Below are 23249 nucleotides of genomic sequence, written 5' to 3'. Positions count from 1 at the left end.
TTAAACATTTAAAAGATCTAACAGGTTTATTAATTTTTTACATTTCAATGTTTTGCTTCCTTATGGTTTAACTATCTTTTTTTCTTTCTTTTTTTAAGATATACCATCAATGTTCTGTAATATCTACTGTGTGGAGCTTCCAGATTGTTGGATGGGTTCTAATGTGCATTGCATTACAGTACTGTACTATCAATATGTTCAATTATTCAATTGATCTAAACCATTAATAATATCACCATCAAAAAGGATTGTTTCATGATAACCGACACCTCAAACAGTGTGACCACTTCTTTCGTGCATTTCTTTCTGTAACACCACGTACACATTCTGGGAGTGTTGTATTATTTTTTATTAATTTGAATGCTGATTGTATAAAGATCTGTCATTGTTTAGACTAGTTGAATAGACTCCATGCACTGATTTTTGTCTTTAAATCACCACTTTATTCAGGCAGTGGAAGTAAAAAATAATAATAAATAAAGTGTGTTTCGACTGATGCAACTCTTATTTATTATTGCAACTGGAAGACAATACATCACAGAAACTTTATGGTAGGTTTCAGAAAAAAAAAGGTTTTGTCATAGTAACGGACAAAGTGATATTTACAATAATTGATGAAACAGTTTGTCTTTGGCAATATGATTACACATCAAAGAAATATAGAACGCAACTATGCCTCCATATTAGCATTTCCGTATTTCATACAGATTGGCTGAGTGCACATGCCTGCAGAACAAAACAAAAATAACTACGACTTTTTTTTATTTCTCAACGCTCCTTTCATATAATAAACAAAATGGCAGTTTACAAAAAAAAAAAAAAAATGTGCATTTTATCACTATTATTTGCTTGGCTAGTATAAACATTGTATTTCTTTCCCATTTCAAATCATTACTACAACATGAAGCTAAAGGGCAAGTTTTGTAGTGAGTGTGAGTAACATCATCTGATTTCTTAACACAAAGGCAGTCATTTTTGACCAGATTCTTACGGGCAGCTAAGTCATTTGATACTGTGTTGCCACAGATTTGTTTGCACAATCATTATTTTCATTAATCACACAGATAGCCTTATTTATTCAACAGTGACTAAACAGTTGATTTTATTTTACATGTATACACTCCTTGAATTTGAAAAGATTTCCCAGTTAAGAACAGTTCTCAGTGAACACAGTGCACAACACTATACGAACACTAAGAAAGAGGTAACCCATGAAATGACCAATTTTAAATTACCGTACCTATGCTGGGAAATCTGTCATTTGTTGACTCATGCCAGACACAAGTGGTTAATTGCAACAAACTAAAAGTAGCGTACTACCTGCAGATGATCTTGTGGTTAGTTTGGATGGACAGTACTAACGATAGACAGCAGGACAGTTTCAATTGCAACAAAATCGAGCGCTTCCAGACACTGTCTGCAGGTACATTTTAATATGTTCAATTGCCTGCCCTTTAAAGATTGTGTAAAAAAAATAATTGTGTCCACTTGAACTGCTGGTATTTTAAAAACATGTTACTTGATTAAAAGGTTATGCATAATAAAATTATTTTTGCAAAACACCTGCCTGCTTTCATCTTTTAAACCTGTCTTAGTTTTCAAACATTCTTTAAACTGTGCCTATTTCTTTTCACAGGTGTATTATAATTATACACAAATACAGAATGAATAAAAATGTAAGAAAACACCGAATACAATAGAGCTTTAGAATTATAATTGGAATATGCAGTACAAGAATGCAGTACTCCCCTTATTCCCCAGACCTCCCCTCACTCACTGCCAATTTCCATACACTAAGAAGAAATGAACAGTTTATCCTTGTGGTCTGTACTAAAAGTTGAGGATCAGCTGATCCCAAACTTTGTTCCCTATATTTTTTCATTGCAATTGGTGCTAAGATAGTATAAAGCTGGAGATGATCTGCAGATAGTGCCATACTAGCTATTTAGTACAGAACTAAGGACTACATTCTCCAGTTCGTTGCAATTGTCCAAAGTGTAATCATTTAATAGATCAAATCTAGTTGGAGTGTAATTATTACTGCCATGATTACTGAAATAGAAAAGGATTACATTTACATGACTATTTTGGACTGTTTTATAACCTATAGAGACATCATAATGTGGGGCTGCTAGGGTTGTATCACTTAATATATGGATATTTAACAATAAAAAGTACAGCTGGGATATGAATGTGATTGATCAAACCAACAGGTTTTGGCACTGAAATTGTCAAAGTACTGGATTGTTAGTGTAATGCAGTCCAATAACTGGTGGTATTAACCAATGTGTGTATTCAGGAAGAGTTTTTGTGACTGGTCAACAGGAAGTAATACTGACGTTAACTGTTAACCTGGGAACAGCGCTAGAATGATATTTCATGATGAATGAAGCAATAAAAGAACAACAGTGGAAACAACAGAACATCGTGTAAAACACAGATTCTACGTGGCAGTGGTCAAAGTGATTTTCTGAAACATTTGTGGACTTTCAAATGCTGGGAAATAAAACACAGACACACGTGTTACTAGGGATTTACACTCACTACTAACTTCTCCTTAAATATGCGAGCAAAAACATATAAAGATCATAAACCCTAGACATGTTCACTTTAAAAGCAGAAGTAGGGTGAATGTGCAGACAAGGCAGTATATTCAACCATCCTAGCCCTACCCAAAATGTGAAGTCTTCATATTGCAGAGTAAGTTCCCAACAGTCAGTGTATGTCCCTGAAGGTTTAACTAAAATCCTGCTTCAAAAAAAATAAAATAAAACAAAAACTAGCTTAAAAATTAGAGGCATCACCTTTTTCTCTATCTTCTATATTTATATGAAAATAATTCATGCTCCATGCTAAATACATTATTTACCTTACATGAACTTTGAATAAAAAAAGGTTTCTTTTCATTTATAGAACCCATGCAACACGGTTTGCAAAATCCTGCTGGCTACATTGGCTAAATTCAGAAATAAAAATATTGTAACCTTTATACAGTATTATCCTGACTGGATGAAATTGCTTAGACCATTGAGTGGGCAGTAAAAAAAAAAAAAATAGAAAAAAAAATCCAGTCAGTTGAAATATTTTTGCCGGTATAATACTAACGGCAGGGCTTGTAGCTTCTATCATCCCATATTACTCTTACTGATCCCCATTAATGTATCACTATTCTCTTATAAATCACTAGATTACAACTTTGTCCTTAATTGTTTTTTTTTCTTTTTCTTTACATAGGCAGTTTAGAAGACATTTTATATTTTTGCACACTGCTCTGAAACCTCAAGCTTATGGCTTTTAAGTGATGTTCTATATATTTATAGAAGACTGAATTCTGTGGATGAAAACAATTCCAGTCATCTGTATCCAATTCTTTCTTTCCATTTCGATATCTTTCTGATGTGACACAGTTTTGTTGGCCATAAAAGCAGTCTTTATAAGAACAGCCACAGTGACAACACAGTAGTAAATTAAGTGCAGTTGTCATTGTTGGCTAACCAAGAACTTAAAAAAAAATAATTTGGAACTACTGTTTCTTGTCCATATGCCACAGATAAAGACACTGGGCATAGTGCTGCTTATTTTTGCATGCATTTCATAATAGAAATATCCACAACACGACAAATCATGTATCACTGTCTCCTTCCAACACGTACACACTGATACAGCTAAACGTCCAGATAACAGCAAAAACTTTACTTTGCTGAATTAGAGGGATTGCTAATCACTTTTGTTTTTTACTTTAATCAAGATCGTAAATTTCAATTTTGTTTTGTGTCCCTCATAGAATCATTTGTGTCCCACTAATATGGCCAATTCATTTTCTCATTTTCAGGTCGACAAAAGTCTGTTTCTAAATTAGCTGAGCATCAGTAAAAGTTTTGCTATGGCTTTAAGCTCCTTTAAACGAAACAAACAAACAAACAAACAAACAAAACAAAACAAAAAGGATCTAAAAATATAGGAAAACAAAGTGATTGTTTGATATTGCCACAAATCATTAGAATTCACCTGATGTCCTGAAAAAAAAATAGTAAATTCCATTAAAACTGATGTCTCAGTCCTAATTTTTCATAGAATCTTTTTGCTCTTTTTGCCCCTTTGCCGTCCTATTGGTGATATTATTTAAACAGGCGCGAATCCCTGCCAGGTGAAGGAGGGAGCCGGCTGCTTCTTTCATCTCCTCGTCATCGCTCTCGGGTGGTTTCTCCGTGCGCCTCTTTTTTAAAGGCAGAGTATCACTGGAAACCTTTTGTTTAGCTTTTGTCAAATGTTGCCTTTTCTTGTGCGGTGCCAAACAACCGCTGTCAGCAAGAGAATCCTTGGTCTCCTTTTTAATCATTTTTTTGTCCTCTTCCTCAGTTTCGCTGTGGCTTTCATTGCTTTGGAAACTACCCTCACTAACTTCACTGCCATCACGGCTGCCCTTCGCAGCGAAATCGTAATGGTCGTCTGTAGATGAGGTTGAGTTGCTGGTGGGAGAGGTGCTTCTGTGATTGGAAGAATTGGCGCTGCTGTAGTTGTGATCCTCTTTAGGGTCACTGCTTACAACAGGGGTACCACAGGACGGCTCACTGTCGCTTCGCATCCGGCAGTTAGCAAGTACATTCCTTTAGAAAGAAAAAGAACAAAAACAAGCACAATCGATTTAAAATCTAAACACCATTTTTACATTCATATAAATGTGTGCCATTTTTCAGAAATCTACATTTCTTATGTACTGTACATCAACCAACACCACTGTACTTGCTTAACTGTGGAATAGGCAAAATGGAACAGGTCTACTGCCAAAGACTTTGCTCACACTGGAATGGAACACTGTAGAGCAAGAAATAGCTATTATAAATAATGCATTATTTTGAATGTTTTAATGGAAAATACATTTTATACTGCACTAACAGGTGCAGTCTAGAACTGTATACTGAAAATTTGACATCAACAAGAGACATAAAAATCAAAAACAACAAAACCGGTTTTGCTAATCAATATCACCTTTATTAAGATGCAAAGTTAAGATTTTTTGTAAATTTGTAACTGACTACTATGCTTGGGCTAAAACGAAATAAATAAATAACTGAAAGTCTTTTCCATTCTGTCTAATTTCTGCATGTATGACTCATAAACTATACCCAAGGCACAGCATGCAAAGACAATCTGATTTAATTATTGATGTCTAAATGTACTAGTGTCATTCACTTTTGCGTGAACAAGGCACATGTACTTTGAGTTGTATTACCACTACAGGGGCTGTCATTAGAGGATGCTAAATGCTTAGCAGGAGAAGCCAATTGGCTGGAACTAGTTATAAATTATTGCAATAATATCCAATATGTTAGAACACTGGGCCTGAACAAAATGGAAGATCTTGTGTTACACTATACAGAGAAATGATAAATTTTAGACCCCTCACCAAATTTAAACAGAAACTTTATTAGTAAGAATTCATTCAAAACTGTTTTAATAAAAACTCATTTAGACAAAATGAAAATATCTATAAGGGATTCACATGAGCTGAAGAGTGCATTTAGTAGCATACTTACTCTATTTGACTCAGCTGTTATCATTAAGGTTATTATTTCTTGGCTCACATTTGTTCACATAGCAGCATTCAGTAGCTGTACTACACTGCACTGGGGCAGAAAATGAATAATAAACACAGAAGCCTGGTAGTTCTGAAGTCCCTTGGGCTATGTTTGCAAGTTTGAACAGCATGGTTATATACATGTAATAACTAGCACTGAGTATAAGAGCAGTAACAGTATAAGACAAGGAGGTCTAACTAGCAAGGGAGACTGTTGTGACCAAACACACTGTAAGTGCCCTGTATTAACAGCTAGTATATGACATGCTAGTTTAAGTTATTTCCTTGTTTTAAGTTTCTAGTTTTTAATAAAAATAAAAAAGTCAGTTACAGTAAATGTTGATGCTGTACTAATGCTTTGTTTGCTTTTGTTTACTTAGATGTATTATTTAGTCTCTTATTGGTCTTCTGAAAATTAAAATAATGGTATACCCCTTAGCATTCAAACACAAACGCATCTGACAACTTTCATCTTTATGAAGAACAGCAAATTGAAGTTCAAGTTTCTGAAGGTGGACCCCAGTTTGTGTAGTTCATGGCTTTAAAAGCATTGAAGATCTTGAAGGATAAAAAAACCTTTTAAGTAAACAGTTAGAACTGTAAAGTGTAATAAACTATACTGTGTGCATGTGAATAGAAACTTTTATCATAGTACTGTACATATCTGTTAGTGTTCTTATGGAAGCCTAGCCAAATAAATATAAAGAAAATGTATAATGGTAACTCAGGTCATCAGCATTATATGTACAATAATAAAAAACATTGTATGTTAAGTCTGTCATTTAATAGCAACATCTGTCTGTTATACAGGTATGCATGTATGTTTATAAGCCCTGGACCATGCTTCTTACAAAAGCTTTATGAAAACGTTTGTAATTCTGTTTCTTAAAATTGTTTCATGTTCAAGCTACAGAAAAAAAGTATTGCAATGCATCAGAGTAATGGAAAACTTGCACACAATGATGGTAAACTTTTTTTGTTAAACTTTCAGACCTATAACGATTCCCTTTGAGTCCCACTTCCGTTCCGAGTATGACTTCAATTGAATCAGCTATTTATTTTATTATCAAAGATCAATGAAATTCAATCAGTTAAATCAATGTCAGCCATCTCTTTTATTGTGAGAATGTGAATTTGCAATTATAGGTGCTGGAGATTCAAGTTCCCACCCCTACATGTTGCCAGTTTACACACAACAAAGCCACTTTCAGTAGTGATTGGATCTAGAATAATTTGGTACAATTTGGGTGTGCAGAGGATGGAAAACCATGGGTATCAACCCACCCATACGGGAAGCCTGCATCTCACGACAGCGTCCAGATTTGTTGGATTTCTTTCGTTCCCTACGACATACTACTGTGTTCACTACCTGCTCATTGTGGGTATAGAAGACCTAAGCGCCAAATTAATGTCTATGCTTGTCACATAATTTAAGATTCTGTATTGTAAAACATACAGTATAACCTCAACGATCATGCTAACATTAGTCTAAAGACAACCATTTGTATTTCCACAGTTTAAATTCAGTACTACAGTGAGGCACTACAGCAGATGCAAATCTCAGTATACATGAGTCTTTATACTTAAGTCTTTACACTTACCTTACTGCAGCTGCCCTGCTTCCTATAGGATTGATTGGCAGTGGTCTGATGTCCGCAAACATCCCTCGGCTCAGAATACGAGCTCCATTCTGGATTACTCCCTGAGGGACTGACAAAACAACATGGAGACCCATGGTGAGTGGCATAAATATCTAAATTATAGAATTATGATGCTTTAAATCCAAAAACATATTTTTGCAGAAAACCAGTACACACACAGTTATAAATGTTGATCTTAAATGGAAATAAATAAATGAATAAAACAAAAACAGCTCCCAATAGTGTTCTCAACAAATTACAACAACAGCCTAGCAGCCATGTGGAATCTGGTCCACTTGAGTTGGAATGACCCATGTGTAAAATCCCAGAAAGAGTCTGTACATTCAAATAGCGCGTATTAGGCCCTCACATGTAGACCAAGCACATAACCAGGGCGCTCTTGATTCACTTTAAAGTTGCAACGGAGGTACACACACAACTTTCATTTCTGTCAACCTTACTTTTTGATATACAAAAAAAATAATAATTCGACACATACACTGTTGCATCATACAAGCAATGCAACTAGAAGTTCACATTTTATTTCAGGATATCTCAGACACATGCTCCCATACTTGGATGGTTAGGGGGAAAAAAAAGAACCAGAAAGACAGTTATCAAATAATTCGATGTCACCTTCTTTGCGTTTCAAAATGACCAAGGTACCTTTGAATACTCTGTTACATTGCCTATTAAGTATCCAGTTAAAAGTGGCAGTAAAAAATAAAATAAAAAAATAAAGACGTTTACACTACTAAGGACGATTACCAAGTTATTTTTACTGGGCCCTTTTGAAGGCTTTCGTAAAATATTGTTAATTATATTAGTGTTGAATAAAATAACTGTGAAGCAGCAATTTGTAATATTTTATATTTCAATTTAGATCGCTGTGGAACGATACTAATTGAAAAAAGTTAACCCGAGAATTAAGACTTGTATTCTTTTTTTTCACACACTGTGAGTTTTGGTCTTTCTCGACTTAAAATGATACCTGTGGGGCTACTCTGTAACTACAGGATCTTCCTCCGAGCTCCAGTCTGATAACACTATGATACTCACAAGTAGCTGGTAGGTCTGGAGTATTCAAAAGCATCATGGCAGTGGCAGCATCAATGTCAGGATCTAAGAAATGCAAAGGAAAATTCCACTTAAAAAAAAAAAAAAAGGTTTATCTCTTGGATTCTGGATTTTCTTTCTGTCGATAATCGTTTTTCTTGACATTTCTTCAGATTTAATTGGGCCAGTGTGGGGGAAAATAAAATCTAAAATGCCAATTAATCTGAAATGAATAAAATAATGATTAAAAATGTATATAAAATATACATCACAACACTAGTGTTATTTTAATTCAATTGTGTAATTAGTTTCTAATGGTTATAGTTAGAGGCAATAATGATTTTAAAAGAGTTTATCATTAGCAACACTGTCTTTCTGAATGCCTGTGACCTATTTTTACAATGGTACATTTTTTTGTTATGTTGCAATAATACTAATCATAATACTATGCCGTCTCTTTTCATTCTTAACAGGACCCCAATGGTAATAAGTCCATATGGTTGACTTTTGGGTTATCCTGGGTATTAGGTCAACATACTATTCATTTATTTTATGTATGAACTGCTTTTTGTCTGTAGGATTAATCAGTGTTTTATTTATTTATTTTTAATGATATTGTATATGGACTTACACCAAATAAATTAAATTCAAAGCCACATATATATATATATATATATGTTTATATAGAACCTGGAATTGTTTTATAAATTATGTATAATTGAATTAATTGGAACTAGATAATTACAAGCTAGAAAAACACCAACAGAATACAGGCATACAATAAGACATGTGCATTGATCTCCTTTTGTTAACGAGGGCTTACAACATAGAAACGACACTGACAATGTAGACTAAACTGCAAACAAAAGAAAAAAACTCAGTCTTCCATGGATATAGACGACACATTGTGCCAACACCTGTTATTGTACCCCATTCAAGACACTTTATTGACTTAATATAACAGTGTTCCATAGGATGGCAACTAATCTAAAACAGATGGTAGGTTACAAAAAGGAAAATATTATCCATTTGCACTTATATTCACTTTTGCCCATTAGGCAGCAGCATCGTTGCCATGGAAACCCTCTGCTTCCATGGTGACTGTACACAAATCAGTGACAGCCGCTAAATGAGCTGAAAAGAACATCTGTCCTGGCAGAGTGTCCCAGCTACCCCAAGGGCAAAACTCTGTAAAGGTGAACTGACGCTGCATGACAGAGGAAGACGCCTGTGCCATGACCGAGCAGATGAAATGTACAATCTGAACTGACAGAAACACGCACATTTTGGTAGATTATCGTTGCTGGGCTGGTAAACTGAATGACTAATGATGTGCTTCTTTTCTTGTCAGTATTTGAAATGCATCTGAAATGAATCAATTTAATGCAAATTACAAATGGAACCTTCTTTGTTGTGCTTTCGGCACTTCTCCGACGAATACTCTGCCAACCCAATACTGACATTAAGCTGTTAAAGAAAATGCACAAAATATTACTGGAACACTAATGAGCTACAAATATAACACTGCATAACTAAATTAAATATCATTCCTGATGCTTTACAAAAGAGTACTATTCTTGCATATGTAGTCAAATGCATTTAGGTGGGTTGCGTGTTGGTGTGTACAATTTTATGGGTCTCTGCCAAGAACACAGAAATAGAAAACAAAATCGCCATGTTTATGACAGAATCCTATTTTATATATATATATATATATATATATATATATATATATATATATATATGAATTGGGCATCGACCTATCCTGTAAAAAAAAAAAAAAAAAAGGAAATAACTGCAACTTGGTTTAGTTATTTTGCATAAAAAATATATAGCATTTCAGTTGTGGGGCTTTAAATCCCATGGTTTGAGATGCTTCATGCAGCCCTGACCACAAGCAGTAACAAATACAAGATTGTACATGTATTTTCATTCTATGTATGATGGCCAACAAGAGAGAAAACTCGCATTTGCTTAAACAACAGTCTGACGTGATACAATTTTTTATTTTTTTTTCACTTCAGGTCTGTCTGTGATTGTAATTTTTTCTGTGCGTCAAACACTAAAAGAACACTCTGCTCTCAGGAGAGCAAGCTACAGACTCCTGACAAGAGACACCTTAAGAGACACCAAAACCGATCTCCCACTAGACAGCTCGATAATCTTCATTTTGTGTTTGTTGCAGATTGCCTCCAATCTGTACACACGCTGGCCAAAGGCCTCAGATTGCCCATGGGAGGACTGTTGTACAATCTCCACGGGAAGTAATGTTCTATGCAGCTTGGGATGGGCTGCTTTTCTAGTCCTCTGAAGCGAATTAATAGATCAGGGCAGATGGCCCTAGCAAAAGTCTTTACAACAGGACTCTGCTTGGGACCAGCTTTTAATACTTAACTTTTCACTCTCTCTCAACTAATCTCTTCTCCTCTAATGAGGGTTAAAAAAATAACAGACTGAAGACAAAGATTTGTATTGGTCTGCCAAGGAAACATATCGATTATGTGCTAAAACGTTGATTTTACAGACTTCCTGTACAAGGGCATATTGGCGAGGCTTCACTTTATTTATTTTTTTGAGCTCCACACTGATTTGTGTTGTATAGTCTTGTTACAGCCTGTTTGATTGCTGAAAATAAAGTTTTCAAAAATGGAAACCTAACTATAAAAGTTTAAAATCAAAAGCCCACAGGTTTTAGAATTAGTAATTCACAACAGACTAAAACTGCTTGAGATTTCATTACTTCAAATGGGAAGTAATCTGGACCATGCTCCTGGTGAATATTGTTTACTATACATTGTCCCCAAATAGAACATTTTGCTTCAAAGAGGTGGCCTACACAGTCAATTTAAATACCTTTTTTACTTGAGAATGTAACAAAATTCATTAAAAAAAAAATTACTGTAGCAGTTTTATTCACTATGAAAGTGGATTAAATATAAGAGTAAACTTTCAATCACACATACACACTTTTTATGAACACTATGTGGAGATCATACAAGACTAAGGAAGCAGATGTATTGCTTACAGACGGAAACATGATGCTTTGCCTTGTGTGTGTCCTCAATCGTGCTCATCTGTTCTTTTTTCCCCCCAGGAGTAATAGTACACACTTAACAGTTAAATACAGTAACCTCTCAGTATAAGATGTAATATGGGACAAGTAACCAAGTCGACAGTAAGTTTGTGACCGGAGGGGGCATGAAATACAACAGCACTTTGCTGTATTAATGGGAGCCTTGTTCTGTAAGCAATCGCATAGTTTAAAAAAAAAAAAAAAATGGAATATTACATCCAGATTTTTTTCTTCCTTTCTAGCAGAAATTTATTTAAATTTCCTTTCCAGGAAAGTCAATAACATAGCATAAACATTATGAAAACAAATGTGTAAATCAGAGAAGAATTATTTTACTTCCAAAAGAACATCACCAATGTAATTATAAGAAAAATGTCCAGATTAGAAGAATTCTCTGTGCTATTAAAGAATATAAAATACTTTTTTTTTTTTTTTTTTTTTTTAACTTGCCATTTTTTGCAACACCAAGTCTACTGGTGTGTATTATAAAAACAAAACAAAACAAAAAATGAATGTCTTGCTCAGTAGGTAACAGTTCAGAAGGATATTTTTAACAGTATGCACAAGAACTGCAAGGAACAACTATTCCTGAACACACTAATGCTTCATTAGAAATATCTGTAATTTAACTATTGCAGTATTTTAGGTGTATAACATAACTGCAGGTAGGGTACTTACAGGAACATGGATGAATATATCCATGATTTACAATCAAACTTTTATAACTTACAGTCTCATGTTCCAGAAAGATAACACACCAACAACAGAAGTACACCAAGCTTTAATTGTACTTAACCCACAAACCTTCAAACCGGGCATTAAAGTTCATAATGGAAATGCTGCTCGAAAAGAATGAAGTAGTGGGGGTTGAATACAGAAATATTCCATCTTTGGAACATCTATTTATTGGCACAGAGCAAAGATAAGTGCTCATACTAAAAAAGGGGCTCCTTGACAGCAAATGTATTTTGACAGTGGTACTTTCCGAGGGCTCTTGGCCATTGTATTCACACAATAAAACACAAACCTTCAGGATGTGCAATTTGTACATTCAAGTCTATGACACGGATGGTTGACTTTACTGAGTGAAGAGTTGTTTATTTATAATAGTAAAGCCGCAGCAATTACTTACCAAAAGCCATCTTCCAATGGAAGACACCATTTACTGTACCATTTCTAATGTCCACCCCCATTTCTGTTCAATACACCTTTTGTGTAGATGAAGCCATAAAGCATTTACTTAACGTATTCAGTGCTGGCTTATTTCTATACTGTTTGTTACACTGTGAAGACATGGTATTACTTCTCTTTAGGCTTGTTTGGCATGTTCTATTCAAATTTGACTTCAGGCTCAAATCTTGAAATTTCTGTTAACATTTCTAGTATTTTAATATCACCATTTTACAAAAAGAATAAAAGCAGGTCACTTTTCTTGTATTTTTTTTTTCCTTTTCGTGCATGGTAGTGTGCATGTTGCTACTGGTACAGCACTTGTAGAATCACAGTATGGAATTAACAACTGTTCAAGATTATTTGGAGTGTTGCAGTAATTGCAAATTACATTATGCTTTTTTCAGATGACGCTGCTTTCATGCAGGCTGTTAGGCTGCAATACAATCACACCACAGTACCATCAAAAGCCAAGTCCTAACATACTAGACATTTTGTTATTTCACACCTTTTAAAATGATTAAATATGTTTCATTGGGCCAAATATTTTGCTTCAGTACATAAACGTGTATCTGTTGTTCATGAAAGGGGAGGACAGTTGTTATAGTTACAAAACTAGTATGGGAAAAAAAACATAAAAACTGGTTAAACAGCTTTTTGTTTTGTTTTTTGATCTTTGGGCTATATCTGGATCAGCACGCCTTGTTCACCTGGTAGAGTTAACAGTGCCATGGGAGGATGCTGTAGATGAGGCGTATGAGAGGAAGAAACTGCGGTATGCTCAACTAGCCACTGAAGCGGAACAGCGAGGATGGAGAGTTCGGGTTTACCCAGTGGAAGTGGGTTGTCGAGGATTTGTGGCACACTCTACAACCCGGTTTCTCAGAGACGTCGGATTCAGTGGCCAAGAGTTGCGTCGCACAGTGAAGAACTTATCTGAAGCAGCAGAGAGGAGCAGCAACTGGCTGTGGTTGAGACGGAAAGATTCTGGCTGGGGACAGGTAAGTAAGCTGGGCTGAGTTGAGTGGGGGACGGAGGGGGGTGATGCTGGGACGCCAGAATCACCGTCGAGCCCTCTTGAGGTGTCGTGGGCTAGTCGACGAAACACTGAGGATGGAAGGTGCCCACTTGAAAACCCCAGAGATGTACCCTACTTAGCTCAATCCAGACGGTTGTCATGCTGATGCGCTGGGGAGGCCGCACTTTGGTTGATCCCCGGAGCCAGCATCGCAGCCGTTGTGTGTGCTGATGCGCCAGGGAGGCAAAATAAGCTGATCCCTGGAGCCAGCATTACACTTCAGCCATTAACACCAGACAGAAGGATATCTACATCATCATATGGAAGGAAACGTAAATGGATGGAGACACATATGGATCACATTAGTTTACTGTAAAGCTACGTCTTAGTTGGTGCTTATCTTGGCGAGAGCCGAGTTCAAATCAGCATGAAGTTTTAACATCTACTCTCGTGTAATGGAAATCATGAAGATCTGGATACGTCCAGTGACTGCTGTGAATAGTGCAGCTGGCAACAAGGGAAAGACCTTGTGACAGCCTGGAGAGACAGCTGACAGGAGGAAAGAGACCCCATTGGGGCTGGTAAGGGTTAGCTACCCTTGTCGGCAGTATCCAGCTCTGTGTTTACAGGATGCTGGAGACACCCGCCCAAGGCTTCTAAGAAATTAAAGAGAAAAATACCCCTAGAGTCTGCGAGAGCGGGGGCGGAAGATGACTCAACGTTGGACAACACGGTTAACGACTTAGGAACGGAAACGGATATGAGTATGGAGAGTACTTCACAAAAGACTAGTTCAAGATCTGCAGTTAACAAAGACATGGAACTCCAGGTTTGTGTCTGCGGCTGGAGCAAGGCGACAACGGTCAGGGGTTTGAAGATTCATCAAGGGAGAATGAAATGCTTGAGGGAGAAGGGACAAGGGCCTCGCATTGATCAGTACTTCTTACGAAGTCAGTCAAGTCAGTCGAATGAAATCCAGCGACAGGAAGCAAACCACAGTTCGCAGGATATCAGCACCCCTGTCATAGATGTGAGGAGGACTTGCATGGACACAGTTAGTGATGAACCTAATGATCCTTGTGAACCCGGTCAGACAAACCAGCATAAGAGAGAAAAGAACCTCAACGGGCACAAGCCTGGAGTTAAATGGCCAAGAGCTTGTGAGAAAACTGCATGGGACACAGTAAACACAGATCTCTGCGTCGCATTGGAAAGATTAAGTGGAACAGTTGAAAAGAAGCTGGATAAATTTGGGGACATCATCTACGCATATGGAAGTGAGAGGTTTGGAGTTGAAAAAAGGAAGGAAAAAGTACAAACTATTCCTGGAAAGTCTAGACGGCAGCAGGAGATTGAACGCTTAGTTAGAGAAAGGAGACAGCTGAGGAACCAATGGAGAAGAGCAGAACAAAGTCAGAAGGAGGGACTCAATCTCTTACAAAGGGTCATAAAAGATAAGCTTGCAACATTGCGCAGAGCTGAGCGCCTACGGAAACGCTACAAAAAGAAGGAGCGTGCGAGAGCTAACTTTTATAAAGACCCATTCAAATTTGTAAAGAAGTTATTCACCAGTGAGAAGAATGGCACACTAAAAGCATCTAAGGTTGAGCTGGAGAGATATTTGGAGGAAACACATACAGATTCAAAAAGGCAGGAGCCTATGTCAGTTCCGTCAGACATCCCACCTATCAATCCACCAGAATACCAAATGGAGGACTGTGCACCTAAGTGGAAAGAAATAGAGCAAGCTGTGAAAAAAGCAAGGGCTTCATCATCTCCAGGGCCTAATGGAGTTCCGTACAGAGTGTACAAGAGTGCTTCAGGAGTTCTACGAATTCTGTGGAAATTGATGAAAGTGGCATGGGAAAAACAGGTTGTACCAAGAGCATGGCGCCGAGCAGGTGGAGTCTTTATACCTAAAGAAAAAGATTCTACAAGCATCAGTCAGTTTCGTCCCATTTCCCTATTAAACGTAGAAGGCAAGATTTTCTTCAGCATTATTGCTCAGAGATTGTCAGCTTACCTATTAAAGAACTGCTTCATTGACACTTCAATACAAAAAGCGGGCATTCCAGGTTTCCCAGGTTGCTTAGAACACATCAATGTGATCTGGCAACAAATTCAATCAGCTAAAAAGGAGAGGAAGGAGCTCCATGTGACATTCCTGGATTTGGCTAATGCATATGGTTCAGTGCCACATGAACTACTTTGGGCAGCATTTGATTTTTTCAGTGTACCGATGACAATAACAAATTTAGTGAAAGCCTATTTTGGAGATTTGCAATTCAGTTTTTCAACTTCAGAATTCAGCACTACATGGCAATGCCTAGAGGTTGGAATAATGGCAGGATGCACCATTTCTCCACTGGCTTTTACCATGGCAATGGAAGTAATCATTAGGGCATCAAAATGGGTAGTAGGAGGAGAGCGCTTGGCTTCTGGAATGCGACTACCACCAATTCGAGCATACATGGATGACATGACAACCATGACTACAACAGTAGCCTGCACTAATCGATTATTGGGCAAATTAACCAATAACATTGAATGGGCACGAATGCAATTCAAGCCCACTAAATCAAGGAGCATCTCTATAATTAAAGGCAAAGTAGTAGATAAAACATTCTTCATTAATGGTGAGGCAATACCAACAGTGTCTGAGAAGCCAGTGAAGAGTCTTGGGAGATGGTACGACGGGGATCTAAAGGACACAGTTCGTGTGGGAGAAGTTAGACAACAAGCAGTGGAAGGGTTGAAGAGCATAGACAGCTGCGCTCTACCAGGTAAACTAAAACTCTGGTGCTTTCAGTTTGGTCTACTGCCGAGGTTGCTGTGGCCACTGACTGTGTACGAGGTTTCTTTGACAACAGTAGAGAAGCTGGAAGCTTTAATCAGTTCATACATCAGGAAATGGTTGGGAGTTCCACGCTGCCTCAGCAGAGTGGGACTTTATGGTAAAGGAATACTGCAGCTACCAGTCTCTGCTCTAACTGAGGAGTTTAAGTGCGCCAAGGTCAGACTGGAAATGACATTAGTAGAGTCACGCGATAAATGCGTAAGGGAGGCAGCACCTGTGTTGAAAACTGGAAGAAAGTGGGCGGCAAAGAAAGCTGTGGAAGATGCAAAGGCTGCCCTTCGAATTGGTGATATCATGGGGCAAGTTCAGCATGGAAGAGGGGGTCTTGGTTTCAGTTCAACTCCTCCTACATGGCACAAGGCGGCCCCAGCTCAAAGGAGGAAGCTGGTAGTCAACGAGGTGCAAAAGCAGGAGGAGAGGATGAGGTGTATAAAGGCCATTTCCCAGGCCAAACAGGGAGAATGGATGAGATGGGAGAGTGTGGAACAACGCAAGATTGGCTGGCAAGACCTATGGTCAATGGAACAGAGCAGGATCAGTTTCCTCATCAGGTCAACATATGATGTTCTCCCATCACCACAGAACCTAAACCTCTGGGTAGGAGAGGATCCCTCATGTCCTTTGTGTTCATCACCTGCAACATTAAGGCACATTTTGACAGGATGTAAGGTGGCTCTTAGCCAAGGACGGTTTACTTGGCGCCATGACCAGGTGCTGCGATGTTTGGCCTTAGCATTGGAAAACAAGCGTAACATGACCAATAAGTTGCCACCTGTTCCATCAAAACATTACACACAAAAGACAACATTCCTCCGCCCAGGAGAGCAACCACCAAGAAAAGGTGTTAAAACCAATCCTCGCCCAGGACAACTGGAAGCTGCTAGAGACTGGAATATGCTGGCAGATGTTGGTCAACGGCTTATTTTTCCACCTGAGATTGCCACCACTAACCTTCGACCAGATATTGTCTTGTGGTCTGGATCAGCACGCCTTGTTCACCTGGTAGAGTTAACAGTGCCATGGGAGGATGCTGTAGATGAGGCGTATGAGAGGAAGAAACTGCGGTATGCTCAACTAGCCACTGAAGCGGAACAGCGAGGATGGAGAGTTCGGGTTTACCCAGTGGAAGTGGGTTGTCGAGGATTTGTGGCACACTCTACAACCTGGTTTCTCAGAGACGTCGGATTCAGTGGCCAAGAGTTGCGTCGCACAGTGAAGAACTTATCTGAAGCAGCAGAGAGGAGCAGCAACTGGCTGTGGTTGAGACGGAAAGATTCTGGCTGGGGACAGGTAAGTAAGCTGGGCTGAGTTGAGTGGGGGACGGAGGGGGGTGATGCTGGGACGCCAGAATCACCGTCGAGCCCTCTTGAGGTGTCGTGGGCTAGTCGACGAAACACTGAGGATGGAAGGTGCCCACTTGAAAACCCCAGAGATGTACCCTACTTAGCTCAATCCAGACGGTTGTCATGCTGATGCGCTGGGGAGGCCGCACTTTGGTTGATCCCCGGAGCCAGCATCGCAGCCGTTGTGTGTGCTGATGCGCCAGGGAGGCAAAATAAGCTGATCCCTGGAGCCAGCATTACACTTCAGCCATTAACACCAGACAGAAGGATATCTACATCATCATATGGAAGGAAACGTAAATGGATGGAGACACATATGGATCACATTAGTTTACTGTAAAGCTACGTCTTAGTTGGTGCTTATCTTGGCGAGAGCCGAGTTCAAATCAGCATGAAGTTTTAACATCTACTCTCGTGTAATGGAAATCTTGTTTTGCTACAGCCAGCATGTTTTATTTTTATATTTACCCCCAAAAATGCTTCTTGCAAATCCAATTAAAAGCCATTTAAGTTGGTGACTAGTTTGACAGTGAAATAAGCTCAAATGAATGGCACACACACAGTAGAAGTTGGAAGTTGGTTTGATGTAATTACATCTTGATTTAGTTTACTTTGAGTATACTACTATAATCCTTAGAAGCATTTCTTCAGTATTGCTCCAGGTAGTGTAAATAGAGCATAAAGAAATGTATCCCTACATGTGTGGTGCTCAAAAGCAACATTATTTTCCATAACTGAATGGCCTCCTAGAGAAAACGATGTCATAAAACTAGCCAGCCGAGCAGAGTTTCATCTGTTTCAAAGGAAAACACTGCTGCAGTTGCAATTTTTTTGGTTTAAAAAAAAAAAAAAAAAAAAATATATATATTATATATATATATATTATATATATATATATATATATATATATATATATATATATATATATATATATATATATACGCATTGCTTACCATGAACAGTAAATAGGAAACACTGGATTTAAGAAGGCCCACATCTGATTAGTTAAAAATAAATAAATCAAGGTGTTCATTTTATTTGTCTTGACCCTCTGGTGAATCAGGGACTGGTTTTGTGCCGGTTAGTTTAATGAATACAAGAGGGGAAATCTCCTGGTTCCACATTATTATTAAGCAAGTCCATATGTTTGCATTTGCTTTAATTGAATTGGGGTGCTGGGGGTTCAATGTACCAGCATTCCTCATTGTTGAGAATGAGCAAGTTCCTCAAAGCACCTCTTACTTTTAATACAGTTTCCACTGCACAGTACAATTATTCTGAATGTCTGTGAAGAGAATAAAATGACTTGTGCCTTGAAGAGGGTTGAGAAAAAAGATTAACTCCTACAAGAATGAATACTGAATTGACAGCCTCTGGATTGCAAGTGTATTTGGTGTGAAGGCAGCATTTAATTTCACTTTTGAGAAGTGCATCTCCCTACATAATCTCAATATACATCTTTATAAAAATGTAAAATAATTCATATTCAGAGCAAGTAGTTTCAAAGGGAACATTGCTTGTTTGCTTGGTTAATGCAAGCAGGGACTGTTTATCTCTTTAGTCAGCCAATTTTGAATTTCATCACATGCAAAAAAGGATGCAAGGATGACAAATTCCTACCACTTAATAATCCCGGAACCTGCTGTTCTACAAATATATCCCATACATTTCGCTTAATGTTATTACCTGAAGAACTATAATGCATATATTGGATTTGGAAATCAAGCTCAGAACAAATATTACTATATGATGAATATCAACATTAGATAGAATTAAAGCCAGCCCAGCCAACCAATATCAATATCTTGTATATGAGAACCTTAATTTAGTGCTCTGTAATATTTACACACAGACATTTTTTAGACACTATTGCAAGGGGATTACTTTACTACAGTGATCAATTCAGAGCTGCTGTCAGAACGTGTACATGTCACACTGGGGACGTGCTTTACAGATGAAGAAACACAAAAAAAAGTATCCACTGGATAGAACTCAAAACAAAAATGCTTTATTAGGGGTAATCAATATTTAACAATATTTCATAAAAAGAAACCTGCGAAACCTCTGAATTCATAGACAAAAATGATGTCCACCCCCTTCAATTTGAGCGGTTTTCTGTGAACTGCTGATACCCCTGTAGTCAGAGAGCTCTAAACAGCACACTGGTTGATAACGAATGATGTACCTGTACAACCTGACGTTACTCTTCACCTGGGGCCATCACCCCTAAAACTGATAGATCTCTATGATCCACTCACATGCAAAGGAATTACATTCCAGTAACTTGTTTATGGTGTGCCTCCAAAAAGGCATTACACAGAGAAGGAGATTGCAGAAAAAGAACAATACATTGTAAATGCACGTTTGTGTTAATAAAAGAGGGGTAAATAATATACAGTATGCAGCTCCAGAGCATATTCCAAGATGGCTTTGTTAACATGTAATGAATTTGTATAATGCTTTGTATAAAAAAATAAAATAAAGTGAATGCCTAAATGTATACCACATTTTGAGGTGTACAGTAATATAAACAGATTACATTCAAGCTGAATGTAAAATGCAGCCCACAGTTCTAACTACTTCATTTTTAAGAAACAGTATTTTTCAACTTCACTAGAAGACCGAGTTGTGCTTACAATCATAACTTTATACTCCATCATAAACACAGCCTACTTGTATTTTGTTCACTCAAAAGTCCAGACTGTGCCAGTATTTAGAATTGATAACGAGGCTGGCGAGTCTTTCTGAGTGAACATATGAACTCTTGAGAGGGTGTCTCGTAATACTTTGAGCTCTATTTACATTGTTACCATGGGAACAGCAAAGCTGAATTAACTCTATAGCTTTCAACGGGACTTGAACTGGGAGACCTGCCTGGAGTTTGCTGTTTGTTTTTTCCACAATAGGGTTTTTGTTGTTTAATGGAGGTTAATGAAAGGTAAACAGTGGCCTGTTATGGTATCTAAGGTACTCTTTGCTAAAATTACAACTCTAAAAAACAGAAGTACAAATTACCATGGTCGTTTTTTTTTTACCCAGACTGTTGGAATTATACAAAAATATGCATGTTGTCAGAATGAGTTTCAACTCAATAATTCTGTGCTGCGGACGTCAGACATAAAATGTGTGGTACCAATGGTAAATTGTCATAGAATATTTCCATGTCTATCTAGCCACTTTGTAGCTTGCCTATGAAATGTACTGCAACCAGCAATGAGGTTTTCTTAGTCTAAAACAGCATTCAGTGTTTTGCTCCATATTAATTCAGTTTCCAGAAACCCAATGAAAAGCAACTGGGTATATTCTAGCAGACTACATTTTTATAATAATAATAATAATAATAATAATAATAATAATAATATGGTAGGTGTTATTATTATTATTTTTTTTTACCTTTGGTTCCCAGATGTAGTTTAGTTAAGCAATCAGGCAAAACCAAACAGAACAGCTGTAATAAACCAGCTAATGGTCAATTACCATTTATATAATGATGTGGATAGGGATTAAGCTGTTCAGAACAACACTTTAATTGCAAAAGTTGGTACTATGCTCAAAGCTTCGAAAAATAAATCTGACATGGCAAAATCTAGCATCTCAGATTCTACTATAGCCTGTTGATAAACTGGCTTCATTAAACTCAACTAGCCATTACATCAAGTGCAAATTCAGAATCTTGCCAACAAACACTATGATTTAGGCTATAAATATTTAAAGCAAGTGTCAAGCATGCAAAACATAGTAGGCCTATACTTTAAACCTGTTACTTCTTCATTTGTTTTCATGGCTATGCCTTGACTTAGGGTCCATGAAAACTACTACCCGGGCTGTCTTCTAGCATCACCATGCCATGTACAGTACAATATACAGCAGTGAATGGGTTAAATCGGACTCACTTTGAATAAACTAACCAGACTCACTTTGAAAATCTGAAACACCGGGTAAGGAGACGTTTTATAATGGCAAGTAGAGTAACTTGCTTGGAAATGTTAATCAGGTTCTCTCCACAATGCTTTACTGGTTAGCATTAATATTCAGAGCTGATTGCCCTCTGTCTGAATAGATGAACAATGTCATCCCAGACGCAGTACTGTTCTGTGCCTCCAGAGTGAACGTCCTTATTATGCACTCCGCTAACCTACATTCACAAACAATAGAGGAGATGAGGTCTTTTGTTTTGAGATTTAAAACGTAATGAACACTACAATAACAGGAAACAAAAAGCTTCTTGTACCAAGATTAATTTATCTTTCCTTTTCTACGAACACTTAGGGACAGCAAATTAGACGTTATTGTTGTCCCTTACATTTAAGTAAAATCAATTTGGTTAAATGTTAAAAAAAAAAAAAAAAAAAAGGTTTTTGTTTCAAACATAAAGGAGTACTATTTTTGGCTTGTGGTGGCATGTCAGTAGAATTCTGTGACAAAGGAATTAATGGCAGAGACTGTGGAGTTATGCTGAGCAGGCAAAGGGTGTGTTTGGAATCAATAACACTTGTTTACAAATGGTGCTGCAGTCACATGGGCGTCGTTAGCCTGCAGGCTCCACTGTAGACACTGTCTGAACTCGGGTCAGTGGGATAAGACACACATTCTTTATAGTGACTCCTACGTTCAGTTCATTTCAGACATGATTATATCTCTAAATAGCATCAACATTCTGCAATACATACAGTAAATTATTTAACAGGTCTTTAACAAGCCTTACAGACTTCTCTTTTGTTACTTCTCATTCCCCTCTCAAGGCATCTTGACTGCAGTTTCCTTCCGCAGTTCAGCCAGGCTTTCTGTTTCCATAGCAACCACTCACATTTCACATACCTCAAAGTAGTATATCATACATCACCAGGGTAAAACAGGAAATACCATTCTGTGCTTAATGCTGCCTTTCAGAAAATAGCTACATACACTTACTGGTGTGTTCATGGTCAGTAATGGTAACCAGATGTATGTTGATACAAGTCATTTCTATACAGTCTATACACTTGTATTACATTAACTTAGTTAGAAGGATAGCTGTGTTAACACAGCGAGAGAACACTACACCGCATAACTCTGACTTCAAGAGCTATTTTTAGAAGCAGCTGGAGAACAGAAAAGAACACAAAAAGTATCAGAAGTAAATTGGGATTATTTGATCCAATCTACCAAACTAGTTAAAAGCAAATAAAAAATGAAAACATGTTTTTGCATAAAGCAGTTCACACAATTACATCCAACAGTGCTTTGTTAGAAGTACTGATGGAGAATATGAGAAAAACAAACCAATTGTTCTAGAATGGTCTTGAAATAGAACCTCACGCCACTTACAACAACAAAAACAAAATTCTATTATGGAAGGTTTGACTGCTGTGGGCTGCTGTGATGAATGACACACTTGAAAGCTGAAATCACAACCATGACCTCCCCTTTGGGGTTGCTCTGTAAAGTATGTTTTATAGTTAAGGATGAGTACAACATGTTTAAATAAAGGGCTATGACGGTACCCATATGGCCATACAGTGTTTTTAATTACAA

The 23249-nt window shown here is 37.5% G+C and overlaps 1 protein-coding gene across 9 annotated transcripts in view; it reads right to left on the bottom strand.

The window, feature by feature from the left end:
• Nucleotides 1-486: 486 nt before the first annotated feature.
• The window catches only part of LOC117423577 (forkhead box protein N3-like), a 73895-nt gene continuing 51132 nt past the window's right edge, over nucleotides 487-23249 (bottom strand). For 7 of the 9 annotated variants that reach the window (XM_034039651.3, XM_058991714.1, XM_034039614.3 and 4 more), the window contains 3 exons: nucleotides 8278-8340; nucleotides 7180-7288; nucleotides 487-4607 (listed from right to left, as the gene is read on the bottom strand). In XM_034039651.3, the coding sequence (XP_033895542.2) occupies nucleotides 4061-4607; nucleotides 7180-7288; nucleotides 8278-8340 (719 nt within the window). In that variant the 3' untranslated portion in view covers nucleotides 487-4060. The remainder of the gene's footprint in view (nucleotides 4608-7179; nucleotides 7289-8277; nucleotides 8341-23249) is intronic. The other 2 variants (XM_058991715.1, XM_058991716.1) reach the window with 1 other exon arrangement.

Source organism: Acipenser ruthenus, chromosome 18 (assembly GCF_902713425.1).
Source record: "Acipenser ruthenus chromosome 18, fAciRut3.2 maternal haplotype, whole genome shotgun sequence".
Taxonomy (NCBI): Eukaryota; Metazoa; Chordata; class Actinopteri; order Acipenseriformes; family Acipenseridae; genus Acipenser; species Acipenser ruthenus.
Note: the sequence above shows the minus strand (reverse complement) of the source record. Positions and strands in the feature narration are given on the sequence as shown.